At 42.8% G+C, this 25,976-nt stretch overlaps 1 protein-coding gene across 3 annotated transcripts in view; it reads right to left on the reverse strand.

The window, feature by feature from the left end:
- The window catches only part of NFIC (nuclear factor I C), a 380,967-nt gene that overhangs the window by 298,365 nt on the left and 56,626 nt on the right, over positions 1–25,976 (reverse strand). For all 3 annotated transcript variants that reach the window (XM_063915491.1, XM_063915481.1, XM_063915499.1), the window contains exon 2: positions 8,931–9,462. In XM_063915491.1, the coding sequence (XP_063771561.1) occupies positions 8,931–9,462 (532 nt within the window). The remainder of the gene's footprint in view (positions 1–8,930; positions 9,463–25,976) is intronic.

A 25,976-nucleotide genomic window follows, 5' to 3' on the forward strand; every position in this document is an offset into this window, starting at 1 on the left:
ATTTTCTACAAGAAAGTTTTTGGCCCACTTTACCTAGTGACCTAACACAGCATGGTGATGGGCCAAGCAAAGCAGGAACGATAGGGAAAGTGATGGAATGGTGATGGGTAATAAAGGATAGCAGGTGGCAATTGTTATGTGAGGGTTAATACCCATCCATCTGTGCAGCCTGGCACAGAGAGAGTGACAGATGAGTTCCTCCTTTATACTGCCAGGCAGACTGGTGCCATCTGCTGCAATACGAGAGAGAAAGAGAGAGAGAGAGCGCAAGAGAGAGGAAATAGAGGTCTGTTCATGGTAGTGAAAAGCCCTGTTTCACAAAGCACTTTAGAAAACGAGGCTTGTCACTGCTTACTCGTATCAAGATGGGGTATAATGTGAAAAATCTAAGAATTTTCCAGCTATGCCCCTGATTAGTTCTAGAATTGCCCCTCCATACACTAAAAACAAATACACCATCTCAGGATGGTGGAATTGTTGGGGTAAAAGAGCAGTGAAGACTACTGCTAGCTTCTTGCCTCCTCCCTGGCAGACTACATGAGTATACACACACACACACACACACACACACACACACACACACACACACACACACACACACATACATGTGTATATATATATATATATATATATATATACCAGAGTGCCCCTAACACCGCCACCATGGTCATCAGATAGAAGGGGGGAAAAGAAAAAAGGCAGAATGATTTCCTCTTCCACACTCCCCACAGCTGCAGGAAACATGGCACTCCGGGACATACACACACATATGCATACAGTAAAGTCTATATAATTCCACTTCAGACTGTGCATACATGCCAGCAATGGGACCCAACATATCCTGGGTCACCCCAGACTACCAACTACGCCCCTCCTCACAGCCTGCTCCCACAGGCTTTCTCAATGCGCATGTCCAAACTTCACCAACAGATGTGCAGTATACGGATCCTAGGACACTGGTGGTGTTTTGCAAACCGCACTAATCTGCTGTTTGAGTGTGGAGGCTAAATATTGTGGAACATCGCAAGACAGGTACGTAGTATTGAATCACTCAGTAATTTCAAGATATATCACATCAATATGATGCAATCTGTCTTGAAAGTTACCGTAACACACTTCAGTTTCTTCATGATTCGACCCCTTAGAGCAGGGGTGGGGAACCTTTTTTCTGCCAAGGGCCATTTGGATTTTTTCAACATGATTCGTGGTCCATTTTTTAAATGCGCCCCCCCCCCCCCACACACACACACACATTCCATCATTCTCCTAATTCTCCTAGGAAAGTAGGCGTGGCCTAACACATACTGCCCACAATACGCATAATGCCCCAGTATAGTGCCAGATACACATAATGCTCCAGTATAGTGCCAGCTACACATAAAGTCCCAAGTATAGTGCTAGTTACACATAATAGACACAGACCTGGAATTAATACAGCCCAGTGTAAGTGTAATGATTCTAAGCTCAATTGTGCCAGTCATACAATCAACATCAAGAGCACTGTATTATTTAAAAAAATCTGTTATTGTCAAGTCCCAGAGAATAATCATTCTCCACAGAGTTGGGGAGAGTGGCATCGCAGAACAGTCATTCTTCCCACCCGCCCCCAGCCAGCAGAGCAGACCACCGCTGAGATCTCTCTCCAAAGCTGCCTCACACAACCACGGAGCCGTATGCCGCACACTGCATCATGGGAGATGTAGTTTTCTCACACTGTACACTGTAGTGTAAACCAGGGATGGGGAACCTTCGGTCCTCCAGCTGTTGTTGAACTATACATCCCAGCATGCCCTGCAACAGCTTTAGCATGGCCAAATAGCAAAACTATAGCAAGGCATGCTGGTATGTGTAGTTCAACAACAGCTGGAGGGCCGAAGGCTCCCCATCCCTGCTGTAAACAGTGCAGAGCGTGAGAAAACGAAATCTCCCATGATGTTGTGTGCTGCGGATGGCATTACACTCTGAGGCTGCCTTGGCAGGGCCCCGGCCCGGACCAAATGCTTTTCCGGGCCGCATAAGGCCCACGGGCCGGAGGTCCCCACTCCTGCTTAGATAGGGGGAGATGTACTAAGCAGTGAAAACAGTGGAAAAGTGAACCAGTGGAGAAGTTTTCCAAGGCAACCAATCAGCATTGAAGTAACATTTCTAATTTGCATACTATAAACTTATACAGACCAGTTGATTGGTTGCTATGGGCAACTTCTCTACTGGCTCACTTCTCCACTCTTTTCACTGCTTAGTACAGCTCTCCCATCCCTGTCATCTACATGTACTTCTTCATCTGCTACTCTCTTTCTACTTACATCTACTCTAGTCTTTTCCTACTTTTCCTGCTCTCTTCCAATTATGCTTTATTTTATAGACTATATTATGTGGTTTATAACTTTACCAGCCCCCTTCAGTTTCCTCCCGAGCTACAAACTGAAATAAGTAAATTTGTTAAGAGTTCTGCAAAGAAACCGCAGTGAGGATAACAGTCACATGACTTATCAGGGAGTGAAACACAAGAGAAACAAAAGAGATGGGTAGATAAGGTGGAAGCGGGTAGATAAGGTGGAAGTGTCAGACTGAGAAACACACGCACAATAAACACATATTACCATGCGCATAGACACACACTCTCCCCACAGAAGGGACACAATGTTCCAGACTGAATTTCCCTAGAGTTCAAACCTTAAGGAGCCAGCAGGGCAGCTGAGAGAATAATGCTGATGTAACAAAAGTCAAAGCTAGACAGAAGGCAGAAAGAATGAAAGAGTGAGGCAAAGTTGAAATGAAAGGGATGTGAAGTCATGTAGGAAGGAGAGAGCAGTATGTGAAAATAAAAGCTAGAGTAATGAAGAAATGAGAGAAAAAGAAGATAAAATGAAGGTCAGACAGAGAGATGTGGGACTACACAAGTGGGGGACAATCACAGCACTCACTACCTTTTATACTGACAATTTTGTTGAGATTTGTAAACAAATCACACAACACAGGTGCAGTTTTTGTAGGCCTAGCTGGGTTGTTTTCTGAGGATACAACACCACAACATCACAAAAAGATAATGACCTGGTATTTAAATTATTTAAAATGGAGTTGATATGGCAAACTGGGATGTGGGGCTCTCCTGGGGGTTACAGTGCTTTTTAACAGAGCAAATATACTGGGTTTTTACATCAGTTTGCAGGTGGTGCACAAAAGATTTTTCAGAAGAAGGGGTGCTTACTGTGTCACTGAGTTATTAAAATTGACAAAACAGATTTATAAATATAAGAAAACATGTGTTCCCTCACTCCCTGAGATCTTTACTCACAATATAAGGACAAAAACAGCAGTATATGGCATGATTAATTAATTTCAAAAGTTGATTTAATGATGGGAAAGATATGTAGCACTAAAACGCGACTTCAATGCACCTAGTGCATACAGATGTGTTCTCAAACACTATTGCTGCAGTTGCGCCAAACATCCCTTCTCTGCACCTGCTTGCAATGCAATGCAATGCTACAACACTTCTTCACAAGACTGCCCTGATTCATATGATATGCGACACTTGTATAACTGTGTATGTGACTGGGTCTGAATCTGTATACGGAGTGCTTTGATGCAGCGGTCACTGCTTTTTTCATACCAAGTTTCATTGTGCTTCGTATTCAGATTCAGACTTACTTGCAAACAGATATACAGGTGTAGCATATCAAATTAGCCAGTGTCTTGTGAAGCAGTTAATTCCCATCACACTGCGATTAAGATGCACATTTGGGCAAAAAAGATGCTACGCTGCTCGGCATGGCTCACTCATGTGAGACATCTCGTGCCGCATGATGTATTGAGGTTAGGTGTATGAGGACACATCTGTATGTGTTGCACAGGGCACACAATCCTATCTCAGACAGCATAAAAATACAACATAAGTTTATGTGTTCTGTCAGTGAGCATGTGTGCGTACTTACAACACACCAGCAGGCAGTAGGACACATGCATATTAACATTACTTGATAAATGTAAACTACCCCATACATGTTTTTGTTTTTTGCTTTAGCCGCAAAGTGGTTAATGATTCCTTGTTCAGAAATATGCATTCCACATTTGCATTAAAGTGTTTTTTAACTTGTTTTATATATTAGGTGACTGTTAGTCAGGGACTAAGAAATGAGAATATTACTAAAACCTTATGTAAACACATTTTAAAGAGTTTTTATGTTAGGCCTACCAAACAATAAGTTAGCATTATAATATAATTAGTACTGCTACAAGAAGCAGTTATTACAATGAACAATGGTGATGTTGCTCATAGCAACCAATCAGATTCTACTTCACATTTATCTAGCTGCTTCTAGAAGATAATAGATAGAATCGGATTGGTTGCTATGAGCAACATCACCAGCTCTAAAAACCACCCACCTTTCGTAAAGTTACCCCCAAATGTTTTAGGACTAGCAACATGGAATATGTTTTATGGATAAGACTTATGGTGTGTACACACGGTGAGATTTTTTCTTACGATTTTGACTATATAGTCAAAATCGTAAGAAAAGTTTGTGCAGATCGCAAGGTGAAAGTCACCTTTCCATCCCGATTCTATGCCGATGCGCGGTTCCGCGCGGTCAGCATCGCAAGCCTAGATAGATTGTGCAGGCAAGACAATTTTGACTATCTCTATAGAAGAGATAGTAAAAATTGACACTTAGCCAAAATCGCACATTGTCAGTATCGCAAGCACACTCATTATGTGCTTGCGATGCCGACCTAGCGACTGCCGCGCATCTCTCCGTGTGTATGGGCCTTAACAGTATATAATAACAGTACATATGCTATGGCTAAGGATATATCCACAATATTTACCAACAGAGCATGTCTTATGGATAAGGATATTACCACACCACTCACCTACAGTACATGCCTTAAGCTGGATGCTTACTATATGATGTAACAAACAATGCAATCGTCATTCCAATTGCACTAAGAGGTCTATTCATGCAGCAGTGAAAAGCCATGTTTTGCGTTAAACAGGGCTTTTCTCTGCTTACCGCAATTCACAGAGCGGGTTACCGTGGAGAAGTCTCTGACTTCTCCAGCGGCACCCCCGCTCTCTGCCTGAATCGCATCACCATACCTTTGTATGGTGAGAGCGATTCATGAAGGTGCAGAAAGCTCTGCTTTCCGCTTCTCCATGGAGTTCAGGTTCGCCATCTGAGGACGGCGTAACCTGAACTGTAGTGCGGAGACATCAGGGAAGCTCAATGCTTCCCTGATCGCTGCTCTGCACCTCGCGCTGGCTCCGCCCCCCGACCTCCCAGCAACCACTGCGGCCGGCCGGGAGGTCAACACCCTGCACATGCGCAAAGGGACCCGCCGCTGGACCCCGCGCATCGCTGGGAAGGACCGCTGGAGAAGACCTCACCGCAGGAGCCCCATACACCGCAGCGCATCGTCGGAAGGGTGAGTATACATGAATTGCTACTTATTACAGCTATACATCGCATCAAAGCAATGCGATGTATAGTGATATGTAGCAATTATGTTTTCGTTTTCTGTATGAATAGACCCCTACGAGCGGTATCCTATTACCCGCGATCCCAATGTTTCACCGATATTTTATTACGGGGTATCCACTTAGATCTCTTGTAAAAGAAATAGTTTTTTCTTGCGAAAACACACAGGTTCAGTGAAAATCTGTGTTTTCGCCTCCAAAGGAACCGAAAAGCTGACGTTTATAAGGGATTTTATTTCGCCTGCCTAAAGCAAGAGAAACAAAATCTCGATAAGCAGCGATGACTGCTCTAGTAAGTGTTCAATGCTGGCTGCAGCAGCGGTAAACAAAATCACTATATGCCGCGGCGATCCCTCTAGTCAGAGTCCCATGCTCACCACAGCAGCAGGCTGGGACTGCAATGAGGGCACCCGGAAGCCGTCACTCATCACCGTGACCCCCAGCGGGGGAGCCAGAGCAGCACCGTGACCCACACCCACCCTCTTCCACCGCCGGCAGTTACATGATAGGAAAGCGGTCATGTGATGGGACAGCCGAAGCTGTCTGCATCGGGAGATGTCAGGAATCATAACCCTGTACTGCAGATGTAAACACCAACCCCGATAATCTACAGCGCATGCCGGTTTATCAGGGCTAATAGAATAACCCCGGGCGATATCACTACCTGCGGTAATTTGATATCCCCCTAAATTTCAGAACACACAATATAGAGCGTACATGCTATACAATCTTCTGAACAACGTCGCTGAGAGGATTGTACCATTGCTCATGTAAACTATGTGCAGTTGTGTCCCTACCACACAACTCACGTACAGTACATGTCTTATGGATAAGGATAGGAGTAGAAAAAAAAATTCTACTCCGCAGGATGGTTCCAATTTGAGGGCTCTGTGGGCATAAGTGTGGGAAAGTTAGGAAGTATCTCCCAATCACTACATTACTGCTGCACGAGCAGTAATGAATGGTTGTTTGGAGAACAGAGACGGCAGATGAAGGGTACACTAACTCTTATGGAGGCAGCCAAGCCCCCACAGTGACATGGCCATGCCCTTGTCCCAATTCATAGATCTGTAATATTGGAAGGTATGCAACAGCTAGGTGGGATTAAATAATCATAATTTAATAGCTGACAACTGCCTCTTCTGTACCACTGTGCATGTCACTGATCACTAAAACAGTGAGCACTATTTAAATGTATGTTCATCCCTCCTGCATAGTCTGAATTGAAACACTGGGCCTGATTCCTATTAGAATCAGGCCCAGTTTGAATACATATACTGTATGGGCATCTGCTCAGACGAAAGACCCATTCTGCGCATGTGCAGAACGGGTCTTGTAATATCGCTCGCAGCCCCATCAGCTGCAGCCTGATTGACATGCTGCAGGGTTTGGGGGTGGCACCCGGCACTGTTCTTCAAAACAGGGACATGTCATCCCATTTTGAAGGTGTGATGGTTCCAGGGTCAGTGTCGTCGGACGAAAACTTCCTGGGCCAGGGTATCCAGATCCTGCTTCAGCTTACACATGCTGGCCAGTGCCTGATGCTATCGCGAATCATAACTGATGGTTCAGATGGTGATCCAAGGCTGCGTCCTGCGACACAGCACTGGGATCTCGCGAAAGCTAACAGGTAGCGTCTAACTCCTACAGACGCCTCCTGTTGCACTTGAATGTTAATGACACAGAATTGTACACCCTCTTCCTTGTGGCTGTGCAATTCCTTGCAAACATTAATCAGGCCAACATTGTACACTCTTGAAATTCCATGAGGGAGCATTTATGAAACTGGTGACATGGAAATGGGGAAAAAGGGTAATGTTTCTCAGTGGTTTGCCTGATGTTACAGAGGTTGCCTACTTTTGGACAAATCCTCAATAATACAGCAAGAGATAAACATGGCCAATATTTTTTACCTACAGTCAAAAGGCAGATCACATTGTAAATGTAAGTAGACTATATCTATCCATAGATTTTAAATAGTGCTATTAATATAGCTATATGGAATAGTGCTATTAATAGAGCTATATGGAATAGTGCTATTAATAGAGCTATATGGAATAGTGCTATTAACAGAGCTATATGGAATAGTGCTATTAATAGAGCTATATGGAATAGTGCTATTAATAGGGCTATATTGAATAGTGCTATTAACAGAGCTATATGGAATAGTGCTATTAATAGAGCTATATGGAATAGTGCTATTAATAGAGCTATATGGAATAGTGCTATTAACAGAGCTATATGGAATAGTGCTATTAATATAGCTATATGGAATGGTGCTATTAATAGAGCTATATGGAATAGTGCTATTAATAGAGCTATATGGAATAGTGCTATTAATATAGCTATATGGAATAGTGCTATTAATATAGCTATATGGAATAGTGCTATTAATAGAGCTATATGGAATAGTGCTATTAATATAGCTATATGGAATAGTGCTATTAATAGAGCTATATGGAATAGTGCTATTAACAGAGCTATATGGAATAGTGCTATTAATAGAGCTATATGGAATAGTGCTATTAATAGAGCTATATGGAATAGTGCTATTAATAGAGCTATATGGAATAGTGCTATTAATAGAGCTATATGGAATAGTGCTATTAACAGAGCTATATGGAATAGTGCTATTAATAGAGCTATATGGAATAGTGCTATTAATAGAGCTATATGGAATAGTGCTTTTAGTAGAGCTATATGGAATAGTGCTTTTAATAGAGCTACATGGAATAGTGCTATTAATGGAGCTATGTTGAATAGTGCTATTAATAGAGCTATATGGAATAGTGCTTTTAATAGAGCTATATGGAATAGTGCTATTAATGGAGCTATGTTGAATAGTGCTTTTAGTAGAGCTATGTTGAATAGTCCTTTTAATAGAGCTATATTGAAGAGCTGGGTATGGGCTGAATTGTTCTAAATATTTCAAAATTCGTTTTTTTCTTTAAAAGGAAAGGATAAAAATGTTATTTTATAAATCTGGCATTTTAAAGAAAAACTCTGAAAGATTAAACCATTTTTTCGAATAATTTGCCTATATCTAGCACAGATAAATAATGATCTTGTTGTCTGAGAGGTAAACATCTCTGAGTGCAAGATGATAGGGAAATACAGACCCATTTTACTTACCAGTTTATTATTTATAAGTTACAATTGTAGTAATGCTTTGGAAAGGGGTGTATCTCTATTTTGAGAAGTATAAAGCACTCCGCTTTCAAAAATATGAATGGTTGGTTTATACAGAGTGGTTAAAGGTTTCTTGTGAGTTGCAGTGGTATGAGCAAATGAAAAGGTTTTAGAATGAGCTTATATTAACCCAGAAAAATTAATATAAAGCTTTATAAACTGGTATGATTACAATTTTAGAAATATATTATATGTACATAAGAGTTCATTAACACTAAATACTTAAAAAGTTGCATGAACAGAGTGAACCAAATTATTGTCTCACCTCTCTCTCGAATAAAGTAAGCCAAATACAGGTCTAATTCTTTGACAGAGACACTAATGTGGTGCGGCTGTACACATAACTGGGGGTTTGAGCAGTGTGCTGCCTTCACCAGTCTCTCTCCATCCGTGCTCTCCAACGGAATCCCCTTGAAGAGGATAACCATCACAAGATCCAACCTCCACACCTTGTCTGCCTGACGCAGGCAGTCGATTCTCCTCATCTTCCCTTTCTGGTCCGGGTTGGAGAGGACACAACTGGCTGCCTTTTTGCCAGTAATAGACAACACAAAATCCTCACGGAACTCTGGCCTGATATCTTTGCGAAGCTTTGCTAAAAGACGTGATGCCCACTTCTGCTTGACTTCAGCTTTCTCATTCAGCAATTCATCTTTCACACCCCTCTCTTCCTCTTTAGTCATTTTTTTCTCATGTTTCTTGAAATACTTTCTTTTACGAGCCTGAAGGTTGAACCAAGTATAGGCAAAGGCTCGTACATGAGGGAGCAGAGCCTCAATAAAGGGGTGAAATTCATCCTAGATGGGAAAAAGTAAATAGCAACTGATATTAGTACTCAAATAAAAGATTAGAGGTTAACTATTTATTTGAATTCATAAGAACATATATAAGTAATACATATGGGTATGTAACATGTAGTATGGCTGCTGCCATTACTAATAATTAATAAATTACACTTTCATATTTTCCCTGAGCTCATTTGAGAAACAATTTATATAGGACAACAAATTACCATTCCCTCAAATGTCATTGGTCAAATAAAAAAACTCAATGATCAAAGTACTATTTTTAATATTTAAACAGAAATACTACAGATTTACATGGAAATTTATTGAAGCTTGGAGAGAGATTAAGGAAGGTATCCAATTAGAACCTACATTTTTTCAGGCATGAAAAAAGGGGTTTCTGGAAGGGGGGGGTATTTTCAATAGTTTTTTGGGGCTATTCAATAAACCCCCATTCTTTATGTCCAAGAAAATTCCATTTGCACGCAGAAACACATAGGATCTGTGAAAAGTCTCAGACCTATTTGTTTTTGCATCTGCAATCAGGGAAAAATTGCCTTTATTATCGTGAATTTGCTTTCTCCTGCCTCAGTCCCTCCTTAGTGTCGGCTACGCGGCTAATTGGATAGCCCCAGGGGAGGTAATTAGCTGCTGTAAATTACCGCACTAATTGGATACCACCCAAAGTACCAGCAAATCAGCTCCTAACTGCCATGTTACAAGCTGTATTTGAAAAGTGACAGTTAGGAGCTGGTTGGCTTGTGCTTGATCTCCGTCCACTTTAATTCTCGCCAAGGCTTAATAAATAGACCCCAAAGTAGCAACCAATCAACTCAGTTGACAGAAGTTGATTGGTTTGTACTTTAACTCTCTGCACTTTTTGGGTCTATTCATGAAGTAGTGAAAAGAGTGGAGAAATGAGCCAATGGAGAAGTTACCAATAGTGACCAATCAGCTTTGAAGAAACATTTATCAAGTGCATGCCATAAATTATACATAGCAGCTGACTCTCTTCTCACTCTTTTCAAGGCTTCACAAATAGATATCCAAGCTTTGATAAACCTCCCCCTTAACATTTTAGACTATCCTCACTATTTTGGAATGATACATATACAACTCTAGAAGAGAAATAACATCTCCATGTAAATAGATCTAATACACATTCCTATGTCATAGCCAACCTTCTTCAGACTAAGAGGTTTATTTACGAAGCAACCCGCCGCGTTTATGCACAATATTTAAAAGGGCAATGCTTTTTTACGTTTTGCTAATAAAAACACTGGTATCCAGATGATAGATCTACACTTTTTCTAGTTAGCAAACTGGTCGACACCATATGGTCGACAGGTACAAAATGTCGACCATGCTTAATGTCAACAGGTTGACAGGTTCAAAAGATCAACATGATAATGGTCAACACACAAATGATTGGCACATGTTTTTAGGGTTTTTCACGTTTTCCCAATATTTGCACATGGACTACAAGTGGGAATAGTAACGTTTCCCGAAGAACAGCGAGTGAAGCAAGCCCACAAGGGTCTTCGTTAGTACTGATGGTGGTCACAGAACATGAAATACACAAGACCCTTTTTTCCTGTCGACCTTAACTGCTGTCAACATTTTATCTGTCAACTTTTTTTACCCTATCGATTATATGGTGCCGTCCTATTGACTGTCTATTTAGGCAGTGTAGAGCCTTTATACCACACCCAAAAACATTGCTTTTTAAATAGTGGGCATAAACATGAACAGAAGTGCAGGGTTTACAACTCAATGATTAAACCCCTAATATCCAAATGTTCAGCTATAGGAAATAAAAATTAAGCTAAAATATTTAATTAAGATAAATACCAAATGATTTCTAAAAAATAAATAAAATATGCTGACAATACTTTTACACCTTAAATTAAAGAAAGATACATTTAGACACTTTTTAAATCATCATAGCATATTGGCATTTTAATATTATTGATATAATAATGGCACTTTAGTTCTGAAAGGTATGCCAAAAAACGGTATCCATTAATCTCTTTATTTATATAGATAATTTAACTGCTTGGGTGAACATTCTGAATGTTTTGCTAGATCTAAAGCCAGTATGGTCACAAAGGCTGGTGTCGCATGGTTAATTGTAAACACTGCAATTTTCTACCCAGGAAAACAGGTTGCTTTGAGGTCTGACTGGTGACATACAGAGAGGCTGATGTAGATTTACTGTAGATATAAGCATATTTTAAGGGTACAAATTATTTATTAACATTATGTATATAGCACCAGTATATACTGTTGTGTTTTACAATTGAGTAATAATAGTCCTGCTCACAAGCTCTTTTTTATACTGCACATGCACACACAAAAATGTTACTCATCCTTTCATACACAGATTCGGACGCATTTAGGGAGGGATGTACTAAGCATTTACGGTACATCCCGCCACATATCGCATTGATACTAATCGCATATGTACTAACATATGCAATTAGTATAGCAAAGGACAGCTCTTCCGATAAAAGCTGCCTTTACATTGCCCGGACTTCCTGGTATCGGCGACAGGGGAGGGGGGTGTCTGGGGGTGGGGGGGGGGGGGGTGTTGCTTGTGCTAGGAGGGATTCCTCTTAGGAAGATGCGTAAAGAAGCCCATAGGCTTCTATAGGGCAACGGCAGGAAAAGCTGGCGTTACCATCCTCACTGAAGACCTGGCCTTTAGGGCTTAGTTTATGCAATTGCGGTCGAATTCCCGAAAATGTCGAAAAACGGGACATTTTCGCCAAAAAAAAAAATTCAACAATGCAATACAGTACTTTTAACCAAAAAAACGCCCATTCCAAATTCGACTTTTTGAAATTCGACATTTGTCAAATTCGACATTTCTGCAATGGTACAAATGCGGCAATTCGACAAAAGTATATTCAATTGAAGATTGTAAATTCGACAACAGTGCTTTTAGACAGTAAATTCGTCATTTTCAATCCGCCACACTTTGCTGGCGGAATCTAATAAAAAAATGTAAAAACATGTTTTTTTTGGTGTTTTTTTTATTGGTAATAGCATATCTATTTATATTAGAAGGGATTAGGTACTTGGTTTGTCTATTTAGGAGGCACAAGTATTATTTATATATTTTTAAAAATATATATATATTTTTTTTTTATGTAATGGGGTAAAATTCAGAAAAAAATATGCATGGGGTCCCCCCTCCTAAGCATAACCAGCCTCGGGGTCCCACCATTGAAGATAATGGAGGGGGCTGTGCGATGCGTGTCTGACAGCTCCTACGCGCATACAGCCAATCAGCAGAGTGCCACGACGTGGCGCTACCTGTTTGGCTGAAGAGACTCTCTGTGACAGGAGTCACGGGGGGTCTCTGCATTCGGGGAAGGGGTCCCATGTGTAAACATGGGACCCCTTTCAGTCCGTCTGGTTCGGGTTAATGCGGTTTGTTTTTTTGCCAAGTACGTGGATTATAATAAAAGACCATGACACTGGATCAGGTGAGTATAATTTTATTTTCAGGTACCCCGGACGTCGACATTGGAGACGAGGCAAGAGTCGGCGTGTCAACATAGGTAAGTATGTATGTGTCGGCATGTGTGAAATAAAGTTGTATTTTCACGGTGTCTGTGTCCTGTTTTTATTTGGGTATTTTTTTTGCAGTAGAACTACAGGTACCAGCGGGCCCGTTTCCCCCCCGCATGCTGGTACTTGTGGTTCTCCAAGTACCGGCTTGCGGGGAAGGCTTGCTGGGACTTGTAGTTCTTCTGCAAAAAACAATATTCTTACATTTTACTCAAGGCTATCAGCCCCCCATCCGCAGCCCTTGGATGGGGGGGACAGCCTCGGGCTTCACCCCTGGCCCTTGGGTGGCTGGGGGGGATCCCTTGATTGAAGGGGTCCCCACTCCTCCAGGGTACCCCGGCCAGGGGTGACTAGTTGGATATTTAATGCCACGGCCGCAGGGCGCTGTATAAAAGTGACCCCGGGCTGTGGCATTATCTGTCCAGCTAGTGGAGCCCGGTGCTGGTACAAAAAATACGGGGGACCCCTACTCTTTTTGTTCCCCGTATTTTTTGCACCAGGCGCAGAGCCCGGTGCTGGTTGTTAAAATACGGGGGATGCCCTGTCATTTTTCCCCCCATATTTTGGCAACCAGGACCGGCTCAAAGAGCCCGAGGCTGGTTATGCTTAGGAGGGGGGACCCCACGCAATTTTTTTTCGGGATCTTACCGTTTTTTGACCATTTTTAAAAATCGGATCAAAATCCGTCAAATCGGCCGTTTTTCGACAGCGGGACTGTCGAATACGATTTTTTATTAAATATGTCGAATTCCGGCACCCACCTGCCGGAATTCGACGGTCGAATTGTGTCGAATTAAAAAACGGGCGAAAAATTGCCGCAATTCGCCTGCAATTGCATATACCCCATAGGGGTATATGCAATTGCGGTCGAATTCCCGAAAATGTCGAAAAACGGGACATTTTCGCCCAAAAAAAAAATTCAACAATGCAATACAGTACTTTTCGCCAAAAAAACGGCCATTCCAAATTCGACTTTTTGAAATTCGACATTTGTTAAATTCGACATTTCTGCAATGGTACAAATGCGGCAATTCGACAAAAGTATATTCAATTGAAGATTGTAAATTCGACAACAGTGCTTTTAGACAGTAAATTCGTCATTTTCAATCCGCCACACTTTGCTGGCGGAATCTAATTAAAAAAATTTAAAACATGGGTTTTTCTTGTGTTTTTTATATTGGTAATAGCATATCTATTTATAGTAGAAGGGATTAGGTACTTGGTTTGTCTATTTAGGAGGCACAAGTATTATTTATATATTTTTAAAAATATATATATATTTTTTTATGTAATGGGGTAAAATTCAGGAAAAAAAAATGCGTGGGGTCCCCCCTCCTAAGCATAACCAGCCTCGGGCTCTTTGAGCCGGTCCTGGTTGCCAAAATACGGGGGGAAAAATGACAGGGGATCCCCCGTATTTTAACAACCAGCACCGGGCTCTGCGCCTGGTCCTGGTGCAAAAAATACGGGGGACAAAAACAGTAGGGGTCCCCCGTATTTTTTGTACCAGCACCGGGCTCCACTAGCTGGACAGATAATGCCACAGCCGGGGGTCACTTTTTTACAGCGCCCTGCGGCCGTGGCATTAAATATCCAACTAGTCACCCCTGGCCGGGGTACCCTGGAGGAGTAGGGACCCCTTCAATCAAGGGGTCCCACCCAGCCACCCAAGGGCCAGGGGTGAAGCCCGAGGCTGTCCCCCCATCCAAGGGCTGCGGATGGGGGGCTGATAGCCTTGAGTAAAATGTAAGAATATTGATTTCTGCAGAAGAACTACAAGTCCCAGCAAGCCAGTACTTGGAGAACCACAAGTACCAGCATGCGGGGGGGGGGGGGCCGCTGGTACCTGTAGTTCTACTGCAAAAAAAATACCCAAATAAAAACAGGACACAGACACCGTGAAAATACAACTTTATTTCACACATGCCGACATATACATACTTACCTATGTTGACACGCCGACTCTTGCCTCGTCTCCAATGTCGACGTCCGGTGTACATGAAAATAAAATTATACTCACCTGATCCAGTGTCCTGGTCTTTTATTATAATCCACGTACTTGGCAAAAAAAACAAACCGCATTAACCCGAACCAGACGGACTGAAAGGGGTCCCATGTTTACACATGGGACCCCTTTCCCCGAATGCAGAGTCCCCCCGTGACTCCTGTCACAGAGAGTCTCTTCAGCCAATCAGGTAGCGCCACATCGTGGCACTCTGCTGATTGGCTGTATGCACGTCGGAGATGTCAGACGCGCATCGCACAGCCCCCTCCATTATCTTTAATGGTGGGAACTTTGCAGTCAGCGGTGAGGTCACCCGCGGTCAGCCGCTGACCGCGGGTAACCCCACCGCTGACTGCAAAGTTCCCACCATTGAAACTAATGGAGGAAGCTGTGCGATGCGCTGTCTGCCAGCTCAGACGCGCAAAGCCAATCAGCAGAGTGCCACGAAGTGGCGCTTCCTGATTGGCTGAAGGGACCTTTCTGTGACAGGAGTCACGGGGGGTCTCTGCATTCGGGGAAAGGGGTCCCATGTGTAAACATGGGACCCCTTTCAGTCCGTCTGGTTCGGGTTAATGCGGTTTGTTTTTTTGCCAAGTACGTGGATTATAATAAAAGACCAGGACACTGGATCAGGTGAGTATAATTTTATTTTCAGGTACCCCGGACGTCGACATTGGAGACGAGGACAGAGTCGGCGTGTCAACATAGGTAAGTATGTGTGTCTGCATGTATGTAATAAAGTTATACTTTCACGGTGTCTGTGTCCTGTTTTTATTTGGGTATTTTTTTGCAGTAGAACTACAGGTACCAGCGGACCCGTTTCCCCCCCGCATGCTGGTACTTGTGGTTCTCCAAGTACCAGCTTGCGGGGGAGGCTTGCTGGGAGTTTTAGTTCTTCTGCAAAAAACAATATTCTTACATTTTACTCAAGGCTATCAGCCCCCCATCCGCAGCCCTTGGATGGGGGGGACAGCCTCGGGCTTCACCCCTAGCCCTTGGGTGGCTGGGGGGGGACCCCTTGATTGAAGGGGTCCCCACTCCTCCAGGGTACCCCGGCCAGGGGTGACTAGTTGGATATTTAATGCCATGGCCGCAGGGCGCTGTATAAAAGTGACCCCCAGCTATGGCATTATCTGTCCAGCTAGTGGAGCCCGGTGCTGGTACAAAAAATACGGGGGACCCCTACTCTTTTTGTCCCCTGTATTTTTTGCACCAGGACCAGGCGCAGAGCCCGGTGCTGGTTGTTAAAATACGGGGGATCCCCTGTCATTTTTTTCCCCTTATTTTGGCAACCAGGACCGGCTCAAAGAGCCCGAGGCTGGTTATGCTTAGGAGGTGGGACCCCACGCATTTTTTTTCCTGAATTTTTCCCCATTACATAAAAAAATATATATATATTTTTAAAATATAAATAATTGTGCCTCCTAAATAGACAAACCAAGTACCTAATCCCTTCTAATATAAATAGATATGCTATTACCAATAAAAAAAACACAAAAAAACCCCATGTTTTTAAAAAAATTTATTAGATTCCGCCAGCAAAGTGTGGCGGATTGAAAATGACGAATTTGCTGTCTAAAAGCACTGTTGTCGAATTTACAATCTTCAATTGAATATACTTTTGTCGAATTGCCGCATTTGTACCATTGCAGAAATGTCGAATTTGACAAATGTCGAATTTCAAAAAGTTGAATTTGGAATGGCCGTTTTTTTGGCGAAAAGTACTGTATTGCATTGTCGGAAAAAAAAATTGGCGAAAATGTCCCGTTTTTCGACATTATTGGGAATTCGACCGCAATTGCATATACCATGCAGACAAAGTCCGTAAACAGACTTTTAGCCACATTTTCCCTTTAGTAGAGTACATCCCGCCCCTAGTGTTAATATTTCCTCACATTTACATAGGCAGTATTGAGTATGGAGGTTATGTGCCAGTATAGGCCGGGTACAGCTAGAGGGTCCACACAAGTGCATCTCATATTAACCACAAGAGACAACAAACCGATAGGCGGCAACTTGATTCATATGCGCCTGTCAAGAGGCTTATGTCTATTTGATGTTTATAACAGGCCAGCAGCACAATGCAGATTGCTTTTTTTTTTAATATAACCGATGTTTGTATTTAATTTAACTTGATAAGTGCTTTACTTTGCAATTACATTTTGGATTTTACATGGTTCAAGTGACTTTAGTATTTATTAATAACACTGTAAAAACACAGTACTACAGTATATAGCACTAATGCTCTATATTGTGTACAAATAGGTACCTTCATTTTAGCATTTACTGCTACAACTGTCAAGCTACATCTCTTGGCATAAACTAGGTGCATATGCTACTGTTTTCTCCAGGTGGCAATCTGTGCATATACTACTCGTTGGCGTATCTATAATGGGTGTACATTCTGCACCCATATTTAATTACTTATCTTTCCAGAGTCCGCGTCTGCATTGCAGCAAAAATCACTAGGAAAATGACCGTGGCACATGCGCAGTAGTCCACTGCACCCAAGAGAGGAGGGGGCTCAAGCAGAGTCTGCATAGTCCTCCTCTGTTAATACGCCCCTGATACTACTGTTTTTCCTAGGGTATAACCGCCACCATTGCTGAACTGGACACAACTGAAACATTTTCAGCTCTGCAAGCTGTGGAAAATGTGTCTTTAATGTTAACAATGATAGGTCACAAGTCCTCCCAGGAAAACCGATGTTCAAAAGAATACATGACACCACCCTAAAGTTATGATATCGTTTTGTAGTATAGTATTCTCTGTTATCTAGAAAATACTGTTTTGTTTATATTTATTTGACATGCTGTTATTTGTCTTTGATGCGTGGTCTCATCAGAGGTTAATGTTGCTGCTGATGACCATGAAGACGTTTAGCTAATAGTTCTTCTTATATATATATATATATATATATAAAACATAATAAAATAACAAGCATTGATACTCTATATAAAACAAAGTTAAAGGATTACTGATACTTAAAATACTTTAAGTGATTATAATTATTGATGCCACAATATGCACACTGGGGGTAATTCAGACGTGGTTGGAGTAGCGTTACATGCAGCAAAGTACCAATTATCGCTCCAATCTTTCGCGGGAACTAATTTAATAGGGTAATAAAAAAAAAACAGTAATTGGATACACCCCTATGTGTTACAAGGTACAGTGCACATGTAATAGTTCAACAGAGAGCAGAAAATCTAACAATGAACCAGTTGATGATCATAGCTTTCAGTCCACAACTGTTCCTTCGCTATACTGACTTGTTTGAATAAGTATATGTGTACTGATTTTTATGTGTATTCTCTTCTATGTATGCTGTTTTCCTTTCTTTTGTCTGTAATTGTTTTTCCTAGGATGTAGTTACAGCTCTATGGCCCATATTTATCAAGCCTTGGAGAGTGATAAATAGCACAGTGCTAAAGTAACAATCAATCAGATCCCAACTGTCATTTTTCAAACACAGCCTATAACATGGAAGTTAGGAGCTGATTGGCTGGTCACCGTGCTATTTATCACTATCCAAGGCTTGATACATGGGGGCCTATATTTTGTGTCCTTTACTTCTTCTCTTTGTGTGGATGTTTTTCCTCTGCTTTGTTATCCCTTTGAGTACTCTTAGCTTTCTGCTATTGGTGAAGAACTGTATCTTGTGGTAGTGGGTGAGAACATGGCAGAGAATTGTTTCCATGGGTCTACTGGGTGAAAGAGATAGTACAAAGTGCAAAGACGTGATAAATCTCTTGGATTCTAGTCCAGTGATGACACCACTAGTATGTATGGTGTGTGACGAGCTCAGTTACTCTTCTACATACTATACAATCAACTAATATAGAATTTCCTCATTACATTTTCACTGGCTGCTCCCTAACCTTAGTGGAGCACGAGAAACAACACTGATATCGTTTTCCCTGGTGCTCCCCCATTTCTGTAGTATAACTACAGATAACATTTATCTTTAACCATTTCAAAATGGTCAATGTGATGAGTTTGAGCAGGAAGACAAATAAGAATCTGCAAGCTTTACTGTTGCTCTCATATAATGTTCATGTCTCATTATATATCTCATATACTACATTATATAATGTATTTTGAACAAGCAGATTATGGTATTTGCATTCGCAGAATGGAAATGCATTAAGTACATGTTACAATTAAAGCTAAGCAAGGGAACATTTAGGACCTGATTGACAATAGCATGCAAACTAGTGATGAGCGAGGTTCGGTTTTACTCGGTTTTACTCGGTTCTCAAAACGGCATCTTATTGGCTATCCAAAACACGTGACATCCGTGAGCCAATAAGATGCCGTTTTGAGAACCGAGTAAAACCGAGTAAAACCGAATCCGCTCATCACTAATGCAAACTGGCTGCATCTGCATTGTGTGCTTGAAAACAGCTGTGGATCTCTCCCTGCCAGCAGGATCTATGTAGCTGCACCGCATCTGTGTCTTTATATTGTGTTCAAGGTAACCTTTATGTAGTTGTCGTAATGGAATACATACTTGTTACCAGTGGCCATAATCTCAGCTGTCATAATCCCGACAGTGGGATCCCAGCCACCAGTATGCCAGCAGCGGGACGAGCAATAGAAAGACCTTGCGGGCTCGCTTTGCTCGCCACGCTGAGGGCACGGTGGCTCGCAACAGGTTATAGTCTCCCTTTATGGGTGTTGTGGACACTCACAGAGGGAGAAAAACCTGTGGTGCTGGTATTCCGGCGACGGCATTTCACTGACTGTCGGGATTCCGGCATCAGCATTTTGACCGCCAGGATTGCCTCTCATCATAATGTACTACCACTGCTGGTACTGTAGAATAGTAATTAGTGGTGTAGCACACTATCAGTAACCCCCACACCAAAGTTCTATAACTTCTTAAAGCCCAAATGTGGCTTCACTGAACATCCACTGTCTGCCGTACATGTTCAAAAGAGCAGAGCAGTGGCTTCTGGTGTAGACGTGCCAGTGTCGCTAGGCTCCACTCGCCACCAGGCCTTAAAGCAGCTGTGTGGACTGCTCTATTGGTAGTTTGTCACTGTTACCAATGTAATATGTACTGTAACTTTGTACACTTATACAGAAAATGGTGGATTTTTACAAAACAATAGTAACTATGATGTTACCATTTTGGTCATAAAAGATTAGTGAGGCATATTTGCATAATGACAGTTCTGGAAGTGATTATTTCTGCAGTTTTTGGGTTGGGTCAGCACAGTCTATGTCTAAATAGGAGTAACTAGAGCACTGGCATTGCATGCTACTAATCAGGAAGATACGGATTAAGATTGAAAAATATTGACCACCCTCATTTAAACTTTTGTTTTTTACAGGCAATGCAGTCATGCTATGGGCGATGCTGAGCCATAATAAGGACCATTTGCACATAGGATAAGTTTAGCAAGGTTGTGTAGATGGAATTATGGGCATTGGTGAATAGTGCACATGCTGACTTCCATCTGTTTTAAATAGACCTTTAACCAAAGATACAGTGCATCCGGAAAATATTCACAGAGCTACACTTTTTCCACATTTTGTTATGTTACAGCCTTATTCCAAACTGGAATAAATTCATTTTTTACCTCAAAATTCTACACACAATACACCATAATTACGTGTAAAAAGTTTTTTTGAGAATTTTGCAAATGTATTAAAAATAAAAAACTAAGAAATCACATGTACATAAGTATTCACAGCCTTTGCCTAGAAGCTCAAAATTGAGCTCAGGTGCATCCTGTTTCCACTGATCATCCTTGAGATGTTCCTACAGCTTAATTGGAGTCCACCTGTGGTAAATAAGCTGATTGGACATGATTTGCAAAGGCATACACCTGTCTTTATAAAGGTCCCACACTTGACAGTGCATGTCTGAGCACAAACCAAGCATGAAGTCAAAGAAATTGTCTGTAGACCTCCGAGACAGTATTGTCTCGAGGCACAAATCTGGGGAAGGGTACAGAAAAATATCTGTTTCTTTGAAGGTTCCAATGAGTAACTGTGGCCTCCATCATCCGTAAATGGAAGAAGTTCGGAATCACCAGGACTCTTCCTAGAGCTTGCCGGCCGTCTAAACTGAGCGATCGGTGAGAAGGGCCCTAGTCAGGGAGATGATCAAGAACCCGATGGGTCACTCTGTCAGAGCTTCAGCATTCCTCTGTGGAGAGAGGAGAACCTTCCAGAAGGACAACCATCTCTGCAGCAATATACCAATCAGGCCTGTATAGTAGAGTAGCCACACAGAAGCCACTCCTTAGTAAAAAGCACAAGGCAGCCCACTTGGAGTTTGCCAAAATGCACCTGAAGGACTCACAGACCATGAGAAAAAAAATTCTCTAGTCTGATGAGACAGAGATTGAACTCTTTGGCATGAATGCCAAACGTCATGTTTGGAAGAAACCAGGCACCGCTCATAACCAGGCCAATACCATCCCTACAGTGAAGAATGGTGGTGGCAGCATCATGCTGTTGGATGAATTTCACCGCAGGAACTGGGAGACTAATCAGGATAAAGGGAAAGATGAATGCAGCAATATACAGAGACATACTGGATGAAAACCTGCACCAGAGCGCTCTTGACCTCAGACTGGGGTGACGGTTCATCTTTCAGCAGGACAACGACCGTAAGCACAAAGCCAAGATATCAAAGGAGTGGCTTCAGGACAACTCTGTGAATGTCCTTGAGTGACTCAGTTATAGTCCAGACTTGAATCCGACTGAATATCTCTGGAGAGATCTGAAAATGGCTGTGCACCGACACTTCCCATCCAACCTGATGGAGCTTGAGTAGTGCTGCAAAGAGGAATGGGCGAAACTGTCCAAAGATAGGTGTGCCAAGCTTGTGGCATCATATTCATAAAGACTTGAGGCTGCCAAAGGTGCATCAATAAAGTATTGAGCAAAGGCTGTGAATACTTATGTACATGTGATTTCTTTAGTTTTTTTATTTTTAATAAATTAGCAAAAATCTCCCAAAAACTTTTTTTCACATTGTCATTATGGGGTATAGGGGGTAATTCAGAGTTGATCGCAGCAGAAAATTTGTTAGCAGTTGGGCAAAACCATGTGCTCTGCAGGGGGGGGGGGCAGATATAACATGTGCAGAGAGAGTTAGATTTGGGTCTGGTGTGTTGAAACTGAAATCTAAATTGCAGTGTAAAAATAAAGCAGCCAGTGTTTACCCTGCACAGAAACAATATAACCCGCCCAAATCTAACTCTCTCTGCAAATGTTATATCTGCCCCACCTGCAGTGCACATGTCTGGTCATTCCGAGTTGATCGCTCGCTGCCGATTTTCTCAGTGCAGCGATTAAGTAAAAAAACGGCAAAAATGCGCATGCGCATGGTACGCAGCGCACATGCGCATGGTACGCAGCGTGCATGGTACGCAGCACGCATGCGCTAAGTACTTTCACACAAAACTTTGTAGATTTACACAAGCTTGAGCGACGTCTTTTCATCGCTCGAGTGATCGTAGTGTGATTGACAGGAAGTGGGTGTTTCTGGGCGGAAACTGGACGTTTTCAGGGAGTGTGCTAAAAAAACGCAGGCGTGCCAGGTAAAAACGCAGGAGTGGATAGAGAAACGGGGGAGTGGCTGGCCGAACGCAGCGCGTATTTGTGACGTCAAACCAGGAACTAAACGGACTGAGGTGATCGCAGTCTAGGAGTAGGTCTGGAGCTACTTCGAAACTGCAGGGAATTATTTAGTAGCAGTTCTGCTAATCTTTCGTTCGCTATTCTGCTAAGCTAAGATACACTCCCAGAGGGCGGCGGCCTAGCGTTTGCAATGCTGCTAAAAGCAGCTAGCGAGCGAACAACTCGGAATGAGGGCCATGGTTTTGCCCAACTGCTAGTAAATTTGTTGCTGCGATCAACTCTGAATTACCCCCATTGTGTGTAGAATTTTGAGGGAAAAAATGAATTTTTTTCATTTTGGAATAAGGCTGTAACATAACAAAATGTGGAAAAAGTGAAGCGCTGTGAATACTTTCCAGATGCACTGTAGGTCACGTCAACTGTTAAGGCATAGGTCTGCAAACTCGGTCCTCATTACCCCACACAGTGCGTGTTTTGCAGGTAACCCAGCAGGTGCACAGGTATATTAATTACTCACAGACATATTTTATAAGGTCCACAGGTAGAGTTAATTATTTCACTTGTGATTCTGTGAGGAGACCTGCAAAACATGCACTGTGTGGGGTAATGAGGACCGAGTTTGCAGACCTATGCTCTATACACCTCTCTTCTCTCCTTCTCCAGGTCTGATGGTTTGGGTGCTCTCTGAGCTAAATGGGTGATAGGCCTGGGTGCACTGGTAGATGAAGACTGGGACTATGTTGTCAGCTCCCCGAGGTCTGCTACGGCTTATGCCAGATTTCGGCAGATTCAGCTGTATATCTTAAATAGGGCATACTTGCCTACATGACCCTCTCCATGAGGGAGAAAATGCTCTGTTCCTGGACTTTCCTGGTAATGTATGATTGCCATCACCTGTGGTAAGCTAGTTCATTGATAAGAAAGGTGTTTCACCACAGGTGATGGCAATCATACATTACCAGGAAAGTCCAGGAACAGAGTATTTTCTCCCTCATGGAGAGGGTCAGGTAGGCAAGTATGACATAGGGTCTATTGGACCCCAAGTAGACTGTCTCAAATTGGAGGATCGGCATCTGATACTTGTCCTAAGTGTTCCGCTCCTGCTGCTGATTTCTGGTATCTGCTCTGGATGTGCCCGCGGGTGTCCACCTTTTGGGAGGAAGTTGCGACAAATATCTGCAATACTGGTATTCATATACTCGTGAATCTTTGTATTTGTATATTTAAGCTAGATCTGTAGGAATCTCTCTTTGCCCATCTCCGACTATATGTTAATACTCTCCTTACTCTGTTCCGTGTATGTATAGCTTGCACTTGGATGGGCCACAACCCTCCCTCCCATGCAGCCTAGGTACTGTTGGTTAATACCACACTTTCTCATGAGCGTTTTATGTACGCCAAACGTAAATGTTCAGGGAAATATGATAAGGTCTGGGGACTTTGGAAAAAAATAAGAATTTACTTACCGATAATTCTATTTCTCGTAGTCCGTAGTGGATGCTGGGGACTCCGTAAGGACCATGGGGAATAGCGGCTCCGCAGGAGACTGGGCACAAAAGTAAAGCTTTAGAACTACCTGGTGTGCACTGGCTCCTCCCACTATGACCCTCCTCCAAGCCTCAGTTAGGATACTGTGCCCGGACGAGCGTACACAATAAGGAAGGATTTTGAATCCCGGGTAAGACTCATACCAGCCACACCAATCACACCATATAACTTGTGATCTAAACCCAGTTAACAGCATGATAACAGAGGAGCCTCTAGAAAAGATGGCTCACTACAGCAATAACCCGATTTTTTGGTAACAATAACTATGTACCAGTATTGCAGACAATCCGCACTTGGGATGGGCGCCCAGCATCCACTACGGACTACGAGAAATAGAATTATCGGTAAGTAAATTCTTATTTTCTCTAACGTCCTAAGTGGATGCTGGGGACTCCGTAAGGACCATGGGGATTATACCAAAGCTCCCAAACGGGCGGGAGAGTGCGGATGACTCTGCAGCACCAAATGAGAGAACTCCAGGTCCTCCTCAGCCAGGGTATCAAATTTGTAGAATTTTACAAACGTATTTGCTCCTGACCAAGTAGCTGCTCGGCAAAGTTGTAAAGCCGAGACCCCTCGGGCAGCCGCCCAAGATGAGCCCACCTTCCTTGTGGAATGGGCTTTTACAGATTTTGGCTGTGGCAGGCCTGTCACAGAATGTGCAAGCTGAATTGTACTACAAATCCAACGAGCAATAGTCTGCTTAGAAGCAGGAGCACCCAGCTTGTTGGGTGCATACAGAATAAACAACGAGTCAGATTTTCTGACTCCAGCCGTCCTGGAAACCTATATTTCCAGGGCTCTGACAACGTCTAGCAACTTGGAGTCCTCCAAGTCCCTAGTAGCCGCAGGCACCACAATAGGTTGATTCAGGTGAAACGCTGAAAACCACCTTAGGGAGAAACTGAGGACAAGTCCTCAATTCCGCCCTGTCCGAATGGAAAATCAGATGAGGGCTTTTACAGGATAAAGCCGCCAATTCTGACACGCACCTGGCCCAGGCCAGGGCCAACAGCATGACCACTTTCCATGTGAGATATTTTAACTCCACATATTTAAGTGGCTCAAACCAATGTGACTTTTGGAACCCAAAAACTACATTTAGATCCCAAGGTGCCACTGGAGGCACAAAAGGAGGCTGTATATACAGTACCCCTTTCACAAACGTCTGAACTTCAGGGACTGAAGCTGATTCTTTTTGGAAGAAAATTGACAGGGCCGAAATTTGAACCTTAATGGACCCCCATTTCAGGCCCATAGACACTCCTGTTTGCAGGAAATGTAGGAATCGACCTAGTTGAAAATTCCTCCGTCGGGGCCTTATTGGCCTCGCACCACGCAACATATTTTCGCCAAATGCGGTGATGATGTTTTGCGGTTATATCTTTCCTGGCTTTGATCAGGATAGGGATGACTTCATCCGGAATGCCTATTTCCTTCAGGATCCGGCGTTCAACCGCCCTGCCGTTAAACGCAGCCGCGGTAAGTCTTGGAACAGACAGGGTCCTTGCTGGAGCAGGTCCCTTCTTAGAGGTAGAGGCCACGGATCCTCCGTGAGCATTTCTTGAAGTTCCGGTTACCAAGTCCTTCTTGGCCAATCCGGAGCCACGAATATAGTGCTTACTCCTCTCCATCTTATAATTCTCAGTACCTTGGTTATGAGAGGCAGAGGAGGGAACACATACACTGACTGGTACACCCACTGTGTTACCAGAGCGTCTACAGCTATTGCCTGAGGGTCCCTTGACCTGGCGCAATACTTGTCGAGTTTTATAAACATGTGGAAGACTTCTGG

Source organism: Pseudophryne corroboree, chromosome 1, assembly GCF_028390025.1.
Source record: "Pseudophryne corroboree isolate aPseCor3 chromosome 1, aPseCor3.hap2, whole genome shotgun sequence".
Classification (NCBI taxonomy): Eukaryota; Metazoa; Chordata; class Amphibia; order Anura; family Myobatrachidae; genus Pseudophryne; species Pseudophryne corroboree.